This window comes from Vicugna pacos, chromosome 10 (assembly GCF_048564905.1).
Source record: "Vicugna pacos chromosome 10, VicPac4, whole genome shotgun sequence".
Taxonomy (NCBI): Eukaryota; Metazoa; Chordata; class Mammalia; order Artiodactyla; family Camelidae; genus Vicugna; species Vicugna pacos.
The window spans coordinates 50,669,258-50,684,356 of NC_132996.1; the positions used below are offsets into that span (position 1 = coordinate 50,669,258).

At 44.9% G+C, this 15,099-nt stretch overlaps 1 protein-coding gene across 2 annotated transcripts in view; it reads left to right on the top strand.

Annotated features, from left to right (window-relative positions):
• Positions 1-15,099, top strand: part of KIAA1549L (KIAA1549 like) — a 239,186-nt gene that overhangs the window by 128,673 nt on the left and 95,414 nt on the right. The window contains exons 2-6 of one of the 2 annotated variants that reach the window (XM_072969762.1): positions 4,284-4,628; positions 7,212-7,820; positions 9,901-10,016; positions 12,244-12,463; positions 13,483-13,616. In XM_072969762.1, the coding sequence (XP_072825863.1) occupies positions 4,284-4,628; positions 7,212-7,820; positions 9,901-10,016; positions 12,244-12,463; positions 13,483-13,616 (1,424 nt within the window). Of the gene's footprint in view, positions 1-4,283; positions 6,804-7,211; positions 7,821-9,900; positions 10,017-12,243; positions 12,464-13,482; positions 13,617-15,099 lie in introns of both variants that reach the window. The other variant, XM_072969763.1, reaches the window with a different exon arrangement.

The window sequence follows — 15,099 nt, forward strand, 5'->3', positions numbered from 1 at the left end:
TGTGCTCATGGTTTCAGGAATTCAGACAGAACACAGTGGGGGTGGCTTGTCTCTGCTTCTTGATGTCTGGGGTCTCAGTAGGGAAGAGACAGCCAGCCTGATTCAAGTGGTTGGGGAGTAGATTATCTGGCAGCCTTTTCATTCACCTGCCTGTACCTGGACTGGGATGACTGGGAAGCTTGGCTGAGTTGGGACTGTTGACTGGAGTCCTTACACATGACCTCTCCATGCAGCTTGGGCTGCTAACAGAGTGGTGGCTGGGTTCCAGGAGGGGCAGTGAGGGAGGACATGGAGAGCGAGCATTCCGAGGACCAAGGGAAAGCTGCTTTTTATGATGATAGCCTCAGAAGTCATGTGACTTTAGTTCACCCCTACTCTAATTGGTTGAACAGTCTCAGGTCCACCCAAGGGAAGGGGACCTTGACCCTAGCTCTCAATGAGAAGCATGTAGGAGAATTTGCAGCCATTAAAAAAAACACCATATACATGAACATAAACATATTTATAGGAATACATTACCCTGGACTCTTAAGAACTAAAAGGGACCATAAAGGATTATCTATTTTAATCTCCCATGCAAGGCTCAGTTCCTCTTTGCAGCTTTGCTGTCATCACATCCTTGAACCACCACAGGTGTTTCCTTACTGGTCTCCTGTCATCCACTCTTGCCCCTTTCAGTCCATCTTCACTCTGTAGCCACAGTGATTGTTCTGAAACACAAATTTTCCCCTGTATATCACCCACCCTCACTGCCTCCACTTCAACCTAAAATCTGTGACACTCCAGTGGTCTGGTCATCCACCAGCTCTTCAGCCTTATCTCATGCCACGCCCACTCGTGTTCTCCTGATTTTGCTTTTTTTCAGTCCCTTGTACTGTTTATGCTTCTTCCTGTGACAGGGCTTTGCGAATGCTCATCTTTCTACATGGAATGTTTTTCCCTACCCTCTTTGCTTGATTAACTTCTACTTATTCTTTGGATCTCAGCTTGATGGCCGCTTCCTTAGTGATGCGATTTCTGACCCCTCTGATCAGGTCACACCCTCCTGTTGCATGCTCTTAAGGACTATGCATCTTTCGTGTGTTAACAGCTATCATTTTTACATTTGTGAGAGTTTGATTTAACTCCACGTCTCCCATGAGACTGTGAGTTCCATGGAGCCAGAGACCATGTTTGTTTTCATCCTTTATTCTTTATAGCTTACATATAAACATTATAGATATTATTTCCTAAGTATGAATTTTTTTTTTTAATTTCAGGAGTGAAAAAAATTGAATGCAGCCTAAGAATTTGTAACTTCCTTGCTAGCCTACATTCCTATTATAGTTCATAATGAGCTCCAGTCAACTCTACATACAGGTAATGGAAGCTATTCTTAAGGGGAAGCTCCACCATTCTGTTCCTGTCTAGGTAATATGTAGGTTAAGGTCAAGCCTTTATATTTAATTCTAATTTACGTCTTTTTTCAACAGTAATTTCAATCAGTTGACATGTCCTTGAAGCGTGTTTCTCTGAAATTCTTCATATCAATTATTCTTTTGAATTTGCTATCATTTGCTAATTCAATGAACATGCTTTCTTCCTTAGCTTTATGTATATCATTTTTTTTTAAAGTCACCAAGTTCTGGGGTCAAATGTATTTGAAAAATATCCTAAACATATTTCAGAAGTTAAATATTTTTGAGCAATTTTGGCCAAAATTTAACTAAACCATCCAACATTGATTTATTGACTTTTTACTGCATCCCAGGCATTCTTATGTTTTCTTGTCTGTGGGACTTCTCTGAGCCTGTATTTAAATGTTGATGTACAAAGGAGTTTGTCCTTTAAGTTCCAAATCCACTTTTATACCAATTTTTGAATAGGTTAGGATAAGTTAGGTTATGCTGCAGTAACAAACATCCCCCAAATTGCAATGATTTAAAACAGCAAAATTTACTTCTTGCTCATGCTACTTGTATGTACTTTCACAGCAGAGGGCCTTTGCTTATTATAGTCCCTAAGGGACCTGGGCTGGTGGACCAGCAAACATTTTGAATATTGCTAACTTCCTCCTCCTCTTCTTCCTTCTCTTTCCCTTCCTCCTTCCTCCTCTTTCTCCTCCTCCTCCTTCTTCTTAACAACTTATTGAGATACAATATTGCTAGGATTTTTTTTTTCCTTCAGAGAAAGCAAATTCTGGGGAGTCTTGCTCCAGCATTTAAATGTTCTAGCCTAGAAGTGACACTTGTCACTTCTGCTCACAACTCATTGGCCAGAGTTAGTCACATGGCCCAACCCAACCACAGAGGTGTCTAGGAAGTGCAGTCCTGTATGTGCTCTGAAGGTGGAGAGTCAGAAATGTATGGTGACCAGCATCAGTGACTGTTAGGTATGAGTGTAGTATACAGCACTTCTCAAAATTGTTAGCTTGTTGAAACTTTTCTTCACGAGGCATCTTGGGACACAGTGTTTTGTAAGGGATAGCTTGGGAAACACTGGGTTCTAGTCTAGAAACAACAAAGTTAGCAGTGGCAAATTCACTAGGGACCATCTCTTCACTTCAGCATGGAACTCTCATTCAGCCTCCTTTGGCTGCAGCCGTTCAGTCATTTACAGTCTCCCTTGTATTAACCATCCAGCACCCACTTCTCCTTCCCGTTTGTAAGATTTTTATGAAAGACCTTGGAAAAAATCTTGCTGAAAGCAGAAGCTACTCTGCCTAATGTATCCTTTTTGACTTACATGAAATAAGATTAATTTGGTATGTCTCCTGAGTCCATGAGTTGAACCCATGATTGAATATATTTCAATGAGAATACGAAAGAATAAATCCGGCATAGATTTCATCTGACATGCAGGTAATAAAAGTGGATTCTGAAGTGTTACTGGAAAATACCAAAATGCAAAAACTGCATTATATGGGAATTATATGCACCCATGTACATGTAAGTATCACCCGTGTACATAACCAGACAAGACTGCATGACAGGTAGGAAGCTGAGTCTATCTAGGAGATAAGCAATGTAAATAAGGATTGAGGCATGACAGCAGTATCAGTCTTCCATGTAAAATTGCAGCCAACTGAGAAATGAAGCCTTCCTTAGGCTTCGTGTGGTAACAGAAACACAATTTCCATTGCAAACTGTGGGGCAGTTCCCAAGGAGTGCAGGTATTTTAATGAAATGCTGTAGACTTTTGTGTCCTGTAGCTGTATGTGCACCTGCCAGTTATTTCTGTATAAGGCGCACGTACAGCTTCGAGTGGCTGGAAGGTGCACACAAACCCAGATTTTCTGATTTCAGCTCTTGGTTTGTTTGCTTCCGTCAGACAGTGCTAATGTGTTTTGCCAATAATGTAGAAAGCCCTAGAAGTGCCTTGTTTTTGTTATTTTTAATTTAAAATATTGTTTAAGTGCACTTAGTCACCTCTGGGGTCATCAGCACCATCGACACCACTGTGGGAAGGGGAATCAGAGGATACCCAGGCGGGATGTTGTTTCTTCCCAAGTGTGAAATCTCCAGCTTTCTGATCAGCTATTTTTTTTTTTTTTTTTTGCCTCCTATCCTGCGGAGTCACGTTTTGTGCCCCGTCTCCTCACCTCTCTGCCTGCAGGTTCGCACATTGGTGCTGACAGCTCTGGTTTCTCTGCAGGTGCCTGTAGTGGCACCAGGCCTGGCGAGAGCTGTCTCTGGTCCTGGGTGGGATGTGAATAGCTTTTCTCTCTCAGAAATAGCCTAATTTGGAAGAAATCCCCTTTGCTGTTTGACATGGTGTGAACAACAGCATCAGGGATCCTTTTAAATCCAACAGGATAAATATGTCTCCTTGGTGCCTTCTTTCCAAACATAGGTAACCTCAGTTATCATGCTTGAGATGCCCTAGGGTCCAAAAGAAAAGATTCGCATTTGGATACAGAGTTCTTTCCTTTTGCATTTTGGATTCTTGGATGAGGCTTATTGTGGTGTCCTTGGCTGTGGCAGGGAGCCATATTTGTCTTTGATTTTTCTAGGTTGTGGGTTTCACAGTCCAACCCTTGTAGGTAGAAAAGAGATTTAATATACACACATATCTTCTACATCTTTGCTTAAATGTCACTTCATCAGAGACCGCTTCCCACCAGCTCTGCCCTATAGGTCAGATGCAGCATCTACATGTTTGTAATTACCTAATGTATCGTTTGAATGTGTTTAATGAGTCTTCTGTGACGGGGCGGAAGCCCTGTGAGGTCCCTGTCTTGCCCACCCATCTCTCCAGTACCTGTGATTATCCCATGCCTGACTGCTTGATATTTTGTTTCACAGGAACAGACAGTCTGCAGATCACTGTCACCCCAACCCCGGAGTCATTGCCTCATGGGAAATTGTTACCAGTTTCACCAACATGGCCTTTCTCAGAAGTCCAGTCTTCCTCAGCAGTGGGCAGTATCAAGACTGTGCCAGGACCGTCCCCTGACAACACAAGCTTGCCACAGTCTGTCCGGACACCTCCGCCCAAGACACACCGCAGGGCTCGGGCTCATGGGGACTTCTCTTCTCTCCCTTACCAAGGAAGTGGCCAGAGCGCCTCCCTCGAACCTTCCAAGGATTCCACTGAGTCCCTGGTCCAACCAAGACCTCAAGGGGGAAAGGAAGCAGCTGCCATGTCAGGTTTGCCTCACACCAGCATGCACCCCCCATTGTCCACCGTCCCATCAGTGACGTCCCTGAGTGCCGCCCATCCATCGTGGCCGCCGTGGGTAGGGACTCCTTCCATTTCAAACCAACATTCCCTGAGGGCACACGTTCTCCCCCCATCTTCATCTTCTTCACTGGCTCCTGACTCACCTCATTCCATCATCTTTTCTAAGCCAGCAGGGCGACCCACCAAAGTGCCTTTATTCCCCCGAACAGCTCCAACTGACTCCTCCTCCAGGCAGCACGTAGCTAACCCCCTAAGCCCATTTGCTGAGGAAATGAACCACACTCCATCCAAAAATGTCCAGGATTTAATAGGCATCCCTCATCTAGGTTTTTCTGGCTCCTCAGCCCCAGCAGTGGGACCTCACTCGGCCGGCTCCCCAACACTTGAGTTTCTGAGCTGGGTGGCAGCCCTGGCCCATCGGTTCCCTCCTCCCCGGGCACTTGGAAGTCTTCTTCAGCTTTCAGGTAGAACGCCCTCACCGTCGATGTTGGAAGTGACTTCAAGTCCTGCATCCACCCAGGCTGAGGGGGCTGAAAGAGCACGTAATAAGGTGTCTTTGCCGGCTCTTAGGAGCGCAGCAGCAGTGACCCGTGAGGCTGCGTCTTCACCAGTCCAGACCATAGAATCAGTGGCAGTGGAGGTGACCAACCGAAAGGCAGCCCCTGCTACTGCAAATGACTCTGCTCACCCCCGTCATCTGTCAGCAGCTCCAGAGAATTCCAAAGGGCCCGCCCTTTCAGCAGAACGCACATCTTCCCCTCTGGTGCCTTCTCCTCTGGCTCTCACCACAGCCGGCCGAGGGCAAGACATGCTTTCTGGGGCGGTTCTCACATCACCATCCAATGGCACAGCAGGAGATTTCCCCTCTACACCTCCTTTCCTTGGTCTGGCGTGGAATCATGCCTCTCCATTCACTGAGCCCCAGAAGCCAACTCCTCAAGATGCCAGCGATGATGGATCCCCTCCTACTGCAGCTACAGACTTCCCCCTCTCAAGCAAATTTCCTAATCTTCCTTCCACGACTTGGACATTTCCCCTGCAGAGAGAAGATAGTGGGACAGCTGTTTTAAAGAAAAATGAAAAGGCAAATTTGACAGTTGCTCTCCAGACCCATCCAAGTAAAGAGATTCCAAGTCTTCACACTGTAAATGGATTCACCTCTGATTTTAGCACTGATCATGTTTCCACAACACCAAGAACAAACCCTCTTCCTTCAGAATTACCTTCACCATCCATCCCCTTCGCACGAGCCACCCAGACAGTTTCCCTACCTCTTAGCTTTTCCAACACCAAGCCAGAGACTTCCACAGCTGTGACAGACCAGTCTGAGTTGCCAGTTTCAGCTTCCAAACAGGTGACGGCATTTCCCTCCTCCAGTGAGGTCTTTGATTTCTCAACAATGGGAGACATGAAGAAGCCAGCACTCACAGATGTTTTCTGGAGTTCTCTTTCAACAGAAACTGGATCCCTTACCACAAAACCAACAATATCTGGCTTGCTGCAGCAAACAAATTATGATATAAATGGGCACACAGTTAACTCCACAAGTTGGGAAACTCATTCAGCGTCAACCACTCCTCCCGGTGGTTTAAATTCAGCTGCCAATACAATAACATCTGGGGATTTCAAAGATAATGATGAGCATTTAGTGACTGCAGAAGGTTTTAGCATTCAGTATCCAGTCTCTGGTATCAACCCCAGTGAGCCCATTCAACAGTCAGACATTACCATGGTTGGAAACCACACAGATGTCTTGTCTGTGAGCACTAACGACCATACCAGAGACTTGCAAACAGCTGAAGTTGAAGATTTCCCATCCATAAGTCAACATTCTGTGTCTCGTCCCCATCCACAGCTGCCTGCCCATCCAACCCATCCTCTTTTGCTAACTTCTCCAAGTCTAACTTCTACAGCTAGCTTGCAGGAAATGCTTTCAGATGGAATGAGTACAAGTTTCCAAATCTCTGCCGACATCGATCCATCTCCAGTGATAAATGCTTCCACACCTTTCCAGAGTATCCCGAGATATCACTCTACTGCTGATTCTACTCTGTCAACCAGTACCTTACTCAGGACCCCATCCAAAGCACTGCTGGCTTCTCGGCACCCCGAGAAATGGACAGGTGCAGCCACTGATGCAGGTAGCTTGTTTCCTGGTACCCCCCAAATTAGATATGACTGCTTCTGTGGCCAAAGCATCTTCAAGCTCAGCAGAGATACCTGGCTTTGCTCAGACAGAGCAGCTCCACCCTGATTTCAGGTTGATGAATGAGTTAGCAGTCTAAACAGTCATGTCCTTGATCTTCTGCCGACTTGATATTTTTGGAAAGTATTCAGAATTTAAGTGTCCTTATTACCAGCCATAGCTTTGCCCTAAGTGGCATTCTCATTTTGGTTAATTGACTTAACGAACCTAAAGCTGTTTCGCCTAAATTCCAGAGCTCAGAGACTTTTCACCTCAGCAAACCCATGAGTTACATCCATTCATTTCCAAAAGGGGTGTGTGCATTCTGGGCCAATGACAAACGTTGCTTTTTCTCTCTTTGCAGCGGACTTCTCGGTGTTGCCCAAGGCAGAACCGACAGCAGCAACCCCACTGTTTCTTCGGAAATCAAGTCCACCGGTGCTGTCTGCAGCCCTGGTTGCCAAGGGCGCTGGCAGCAGCCCTTCGGCTGTGGCTGCGGGGTTAGTCAAGAGCAGCTGGACCACTGCTCTAGCTAAAAATGTCACCAACAACGCAGCACCCAGCCCAAAGGTGACACCAGGGGCAGCCCACCCAGCCTTCTCCTTCACGCCAACCTACATGTTTGCAAGAACAGCCCACACCGTGAGCACTCACCCCACCATGCAGGGGAACACGGGCGCCGCCTCTGGCCTGCTGTCCGCAACACACCTCCCCAGGAAACCACAAGCCATGCACCCGGGCTTCCCAAACCCCACCAACCCAGACGTGCCCAGGGCGTCCACCGCGCGCCCGCTGACAATCACGGCGGCCTTGACGTCTGTCACCGCGCCAGTAAGGGCCACCCGGATGCCACCTTTGTCAGCAGAAAACACAGATGCTGCTCTTCCCGCTGCGTCCACTGCTATGGTCACAACTGGCAGAATGGCATCCAACCTCGAGTGTCAGATGTCCAGCAAGCTCCTGGTGAAGACAGGTAAGAGTCCACTGTCCTCATGTAACTTGAAAGCAGGAGGTGCATCCTGGCCTCCGAGATGTAACAGAATTATTAGATTTCTCTGAGATCAGTGGTTCTCAACCAGGGGTGGTTTTGCCCCCACCTGAGGGGACATTTGGCCACGTCTAGAGATGTTTTGGGGTGTCTACGACTTGGAGGGTAGGGAGGATGTTATGGGCATCTAGTGAGACAGAGACCTGGGAGGCTGCTAAACATCCTACAGTACACAGGACGCTCAGACAACAAAGAATAATCCAGCCCCAAAACATCAGTAGTGCCGAGGTTGGGAAGCCCTGATCTTTATCAAGTGACAGAGGAGAGAAGGAGCATCATGTGACACGGACTCTGGTCCTGGGATCCATCCTGATATCAGAGGCCCCCTTGGAAACCAGTCCTTCCAGTGAGTCTGCGAAAGCAAACATGCACCAAGTTTTGCCTGTAGAGTGAATCAGTGATGTCTCGCATGCATGGATGATGTGATCAGTGAAATAGAAAGTCTCAGGAAGGGCTACAGAACTCAGAAAGGCTTTCTGTCCTGTGTTTTTTCAACCAGCAAATACTAAAAGTACAGCTACTGTGCACTATGTCAGTGCGCACAATTTCTGCTGATGTTGAAAAGGAGACTTTTTTGAAAAAGTTGGGTGATGGGTGCTACCTTTTCAGCCCCCACCTCTGAGTTGCAGCACATGGGCCAAGAAGGCACAGGACGCTTTTACTAGTGTGGTAGTGTCTGTTATAAACAACATTAGACACGTTATTTGAAGGAGCATGCCAGTGTTGGATGCTCATGTCCCGCCTTCTTTGCCCCACAGAGAATTAAATGGAATTATTTCCTGAGAGATTTCTTGTTCTAAAATGGGAAATTGTGAACGTGGCACAGCAGAAATCACAGTATCCCTTTCTCAAGAAATCGTACCATCTGGTTTTCCACTCCCCCACTCCCTCTCACTCCAGATCTCCACCACCTCCTCTGAGTGGCAGGCACCCCCAGCCACCTAGATGCAGAAGTCTGGAACATTCTCCCTTCCCTCTTTTTCACAACCTCCCCTCACTCCAGCCACCCCTAATCAGCCCCTGGTTCCTTCCAGTCCTACCTCCTGACCACCTCTTCTATCCACCCCCTCCCCACCACTTCCCTAGTTCACACCATCAGTCGCTCACCTCAGTTTTTGCAACAGTCAAATTTATCTCTCTGCCTTCAGACTTCCCCTACCCTCCAATCTGTTCTCCAGTCTGCAGTCAAGGGAACCTTCTAAAATGCATGCCTTTGCTTAAAACCCTTCGTTTCCCACTGCCCTCAGGACCAAGCCTGAACATGTAGACTGAAGTGTGCATTTCTCTCTCCTGTGCCTTTGTACTCAGTCTTCCCTCTGCTGGGATTGGTGGGGGCAGTCCTTCCCGCCTTGCCTCACTCACGCTCGTTATCCTTCAAGACTCAGTGGAAGCATCAGTTCCTCCCAGAAGCCTTCCCTGATCCCTGCCGTCTTGCCCAGGTTAGAGCCAGATGCTCGTCCAAGGGCCTCCAACAACATCCTAGGCTTCCCATCAAATAGCACCTGTCATGTTCGATCACAAATGCCTCTTCATCACCTGGGTCTCCATCCCTGTCTCTGTCCCACTTGTAGGGTGGGGAGTGCACCTCCTGATGCTGGGTTGTTTTAGAGTGTAGCACCTGGCTCAGGGCCTGCATTTAAGGAGCCTCTCAGGGATGCTGTTGCGGGAATTTTCTTGCATGCAGACCCACCAGGAGCAGGCATGGCTAAGCCTGGCTTTCAGAGTCAGAGGCAGCATTGGTCAGAAGTGCCACCGCACACTAGCTCTTTCTCTCCACTAGGGCCCCGCAAATGGCTAGAACTTTTTAGGACTTGAGTGGAACCAACTGAGATGCTGACCCAGCAACCCCTCCACGCCCCTACCCACCAACGCGTTGGTTGGACCTGTATGCACCAGCTTTGCTCAGAACCTGCAAGAGATGGTGGTGAGATGGAGAGGAGGGCTGATCAGTTAGGAGGTCTGCTGCCTTATCATGCTGATCGTGTGCTTCTGTTTCACCCCACAGTTCTCTTTCTGACCCAAAGGAGGGTGCAGATCAGTGAAACCCTGAAGTTCAACATAGCTAAAGGGCTCACACAGGCATTGCGGAAGGCGTTCCACCAGAATGATGTCTCGGCTCATGTAAGCCCCCTGCTTTCGTAACCAAGCTAATCCACCCACATCTTCCTCAGCGGTCTGGAGTCTGTTTAGACTGTCTTCCTCCTCCCTGAGTACCACAGCCACAACAGAAATAGGATCTTTCATCGTTTTGGCAAATAGCTAATGCGTGGTAGCTGGAGAAAAAGGTCAAATTCTGAGATGGAAAACTGAGGATAATTGCCTTATGTCTAGATTTTTTTCAAAGCCTGAATGTACTGTTTTAAATTACCCCAATATCCTGTTGTTTGGGGAAACTATTTAATTGCATCGGTATAATTCTGCAGAAACCATCCATTGCTTTGGCCTCTATCTTCCTCACTATTGTAAACAGTTAGTGATTTATTTCTAGACCTTTAAAAATTACTCTGACTTGTAAATTGAGTCCAGCTTTGCTTCAGTTGCCAGCAGCAGACGGGAAAAAAACTTTTTTTTCCCTCCAAACACTTTAATGCCAAGTACTAGTTAACAACCACTAGCTGATTTTGATGACATATCCAAGTGATGGAAGCCTTGCTTTGCACTCTTTTGGTTTGATTCCAAGTTTTAAAGGAGTAAATGTGATTGGCAGTCAGTGGACCACCCTTTACATCACTTAAAAATATTGCTCTGGCTTCTTCCTTTGAAGGTTTGTGCCACAGCTGCATTCAAATTAGTGGTCCCCACCACCACATGAAAGCCTCGCAAGGAGACTGAGTACACAGTTAATTGGTCATGGTCCATCTCTTTTATACAATTCTGAAAAAAAAAGAAGAAAAGGAAGAAATGCTCTCTACAAGAGGAATCTTTGGTTTCTGCACCAGAAACTTCATTTGAAAGTTGAAAAAGTAAAGGTTTCCATTTGGTTACCTGAAACAGTTTTCACTAAAATTTAGTCATTTGCAAGCTACTGGTCAGTTTCTGCTATTTTTTTTGTATATCATCACAGATTGCTGTGACAATTAGTATGTATTAGTTTTTTTTTAATCTGCTTTTATTTTTAAAAACTTAAACACATTTCTTTTGAAAGGACGTTTGGTATTACCACCATAAAGGGAAATCAGGATCATTTGGCATAAATAAAAGATGATCACAGAAATGAGAACAGTGGAAGAGAGCTTGTTAAATTCAAGCTAGACATTGTTGCTTGAAGAAGGCTCTAAGGCTGGGCCTGGTGTCCCTTTGTTTAAAAATATGATTAGCAAGGATTAGAGAGGTGTTAAAAGTAAATTATCCTCAAACTGAGACTTGCGCCTTGAGATAATTGGAAGGATTCGAACAGGAGTCACTTTCTCGCTGGGTGATTTGGTGACGTTTACTGCTGATCCATGTTCCATCCAGAAGTATCTCTTGTCCCACCTACAGGCATCTTGAACACCACCTTTAGGTAACAAAAGTGTTGGAGGCACACACAGTGTGGAGGAAGCAAAGGCACACCCAGCCTGCTGCAAAATCAGTTGTCTTGGTTTTTTTAGCAAATAAACATGATGCAAGAATAAGAGGGGAGGGGAAGCAGGTGTTAAAAACAGCCTCAACTGTTAATATACAACACTAAGAAAGCAAAACAAAATAAGAATAAATTTGAAAGCCTCAAAACCTTCCAGCTGGGTCAGAAAGAGCTCAGATCATCAGCACCCCTTAGGACTCAGCTGTAGGAGAAATTCGCCGTGGCCCATCCCTGTCTTGGTCTTGAAACAGTTACAAGCCAAGAATGGAGTGAAGTCTGAACAATTCTTCTCTCAGCTTCTAGAGAGAGGAATTCACCTCATTTACTACCTGGCCCCTGTCCTGTAGGGGGCCTCACTTAATCTATCATTTCTGCCTTTTGATGTTCATGAGAAATATAATACAGCAGTTTTCCCCAGAATACCATTCCCTGGAAATCTCTCTTGCCCATCATCTCCTGCCTACCTGCCTGCTTGGTGATCAGTGGTACTCACAGAATTATACTAAGGCACTTAAGGAATCAAAAAACAAAATCAAAACCCCACAGATTTAATTCTATTCCGTGTAGGTTTGATATAAATTATACTTCTTGTATATATTTGAGATTTGATATTTTGAGACTTGCCAATCCATGTATGCTTCATAGGATTGTTGGGATGTTTCTCCAGTGGGGACATCCTGTTCCCCGGCCATGCTAAGTAACAGTTGTGGTTCTAAGAAACACCAGGAAGAACTTACAGCACCATGGAAGTGGACTCTGAGTTCTGTGGGTCCATTTGTTTTGCAGGTGGACATTCTGGAACATTCTCACAACATTACAGTTGGTTATTACGCCACGAAAGGGAGGCTGGTGTACTTGCCTGCGGCAGTGATCGAAATGCTGGGTGTTTATGGGGTCAGCAACGTCACTGCAGATCTGAAGCAACACGCCCCAAACTTGCAATCGGTGGCAGTACTTGCTTCCCCGTGGACTCCCCAGCCTGCAGGCTACTTCCAGCTGAAAACAGGCAAGTAACTCAGAAGGAAAGGATGCCTCTCCGTTCTGGATCAGGGGTGGTACCAAGAAGACACCTATTTGACAACTCCATGGCTAGCTGCTCTGTCATCTCATTAAGTCCCTGTGTAGCTTCCTCCAAAAGCCTTGTGAAGATGAATATATGCATATGCATGACTGGGGCATTGTGCTGTGCACCAGAAACTGACACATTATAACTGACTGTACTTCAATAAAAAAAAATAGAATCTATAAATAATAGATGTAATCATTATGTTGAATCAATGCCCTTTCACTATGTTAAAAAATATATTACAACATAAAAAAAAAAGGCCTTGTGAATCAAATGTCCAAGTTTCCAGCACAGCAGCCTAAACTTTTCTAACCCTGGATTTATTAGAAATATTCCTTCACATGAGTCTTTCTTCCCAGTTTATATAATTAGTACTTATGAGGGTCAAGTACTGTATTTTTATGTTTTTTTCTGTATCACTGATGGATGCTGAGAAGAGCTGAGCATCTATAAAATCTATGCTTTGCAGCAGTATATTCCAGGTGCTGCTGAATCAGAATCTCTGAGCTTAGGCCCGAATCTTCCTTTCTTTCAAACTCCCTGGTGATTCTTATCTTGTGGTTTGTAAACCACAAGAGTAGAGGAACCATTGAAATTGAAAGACTCAATCAACTTAGTAATGCAGGTCAATTCATTTTTTTTTCCTCCAAAGAAATAGAAGATATGATCGCTGTTAAATTATTTTTTTGTCTTGGACCAGATGTCTCCAAATTCCAATCGAATGAAATCACAAAATCCTTTGCATTGGAGGGAATCTCAGGTTCAATCATGCATTCAATTCTTCTATATTATAAATCATTTTAAGAGCCACTTCCAAAACTATAAGCAAACCTTGTCCATCCTTATTTGCCTAATTTCTCTGAAGTAAAATCATGCCATCTTATCTCATGACTGCTATTGAGTTCAAGGAACTGAGACACAGAGCTTTGGTGGGCCCTGATTTCTTATTCTCATCCTAGTGCTGCAGTTCGTGAGCCAATCTGACAACATACAGTCCTGCAAGTTTGCTCAGACGATGGAACAGAGGCTGCAGAGGGCCTTCCAGGATGCGGAGAAGAAAGTTCTGAATACTAAAAGCAACCTGACGATTCAGGTGAGGAGGAGGATGCTTCAGCCGTGTAGTCGACAGAGGCCAACCATAACACAAATGTTGGCAGGAAATGACTTGGTCCCCATTTCAAAACTGCCTGGTGTAAGTGCAACTTGGTTCTTTGGGCATGTGATGTAGACAGGAGAAGGTGCCACTTTCAGGCCACTGATTTGACTCAGGCCTGGCACTGATAGGGGTATCTGGGGTATGGTCATGACAAGAGAGATGCTATGTCACTGTGTACCTGCTATGATTGGGGATTTTATATTTATTAGCCCATGTGAAGTCTCCAGGCCTTTCTAATGCATTTATTATTTTTTAAAAATGAACTAGCATATCCTCTATGTGTCAAATGTTGCATATAAAATGAGTCATTCCTAAATAGCTAACTCACCAAGAGTTGCCTATTCTGTGATTTTCACTGAGCTATTTTCCAGACATCTACATAAACGATCACCTTAGTTTAAACACATACACACACATATACACACACATTTTATATCTAGGGCTTACTGTGTGCCAGGACCGTGTTAAGTGTCTGACAAATGTTTTGCTGTGTAATACTCAAGACATCCTTCTGATGTGTTATTATCACCATTTCACAAGAAAGGGAACTGAGAGAAAGGTAAGGAGCATCCAGAAGGTCACACAGTTGGTAAAGAATGGAATTAGGACTTGAGTCAAAGCCCATGCTCTCATCCACCATGCTCTGCCAGCATCAATGCAGTGTGGAAATGGGATCCTTGATGAAGTTTTTGAAGAGTGTATGAATTATCTTCCAGGACAGTCCCACTCCCAGTGTACTGTATTTCAGCTTCCTGTATTCATAGTAGACTTGCTACCAGAAGCTTTTCTCAGACCCATTTTTTACAATTATATAGATAACATCCCACTAAAGACAGATGCTTCTAAGTGATATTCATCCAGCCCCCAAATTTCTCAAATTAACTGTACTAACCAATGTCTCTGTTTTTACTGAACTAAAAGCCTTTGCAATTAAACCCAGTGGTTTCAAAATTGACATTTAGCATAAGTGAATTATCAGCAAAACCAATATGATGTGGAAAGCATACAATTTAATTTGAATGAGCAGCTTTCCTTTTCTAGATTTACCCAAAGTATATGTGGAAGTATCTCATTATGATTTGGTTCCTATTAGACTAAGATCTAAAAACATGTCACAGACATAAGATTTATATAAGGAGTATGACTCAGCTCCTTTGGGGGAGATCTTTTTCTTTCTGATGGGATTTGTGATCCTCATATGTAAATGAGTCTTATTAGAGCTTGGCAGCAGAACATACTCTAATTGTATTCAGGAAGCACAGACTTATTGAGTACCTGCTCTTTATCAGGCATTGGAAGGGACACCAAGATAAATAAGCTGCCCTTGGTTTATTTATGAAAGTGGTGTTAAGCAGCCCTGAAGAATGGTCACACTTTTCTTAGCTATATAAAAAATGAGTATATTAAAGAAGACACAAAT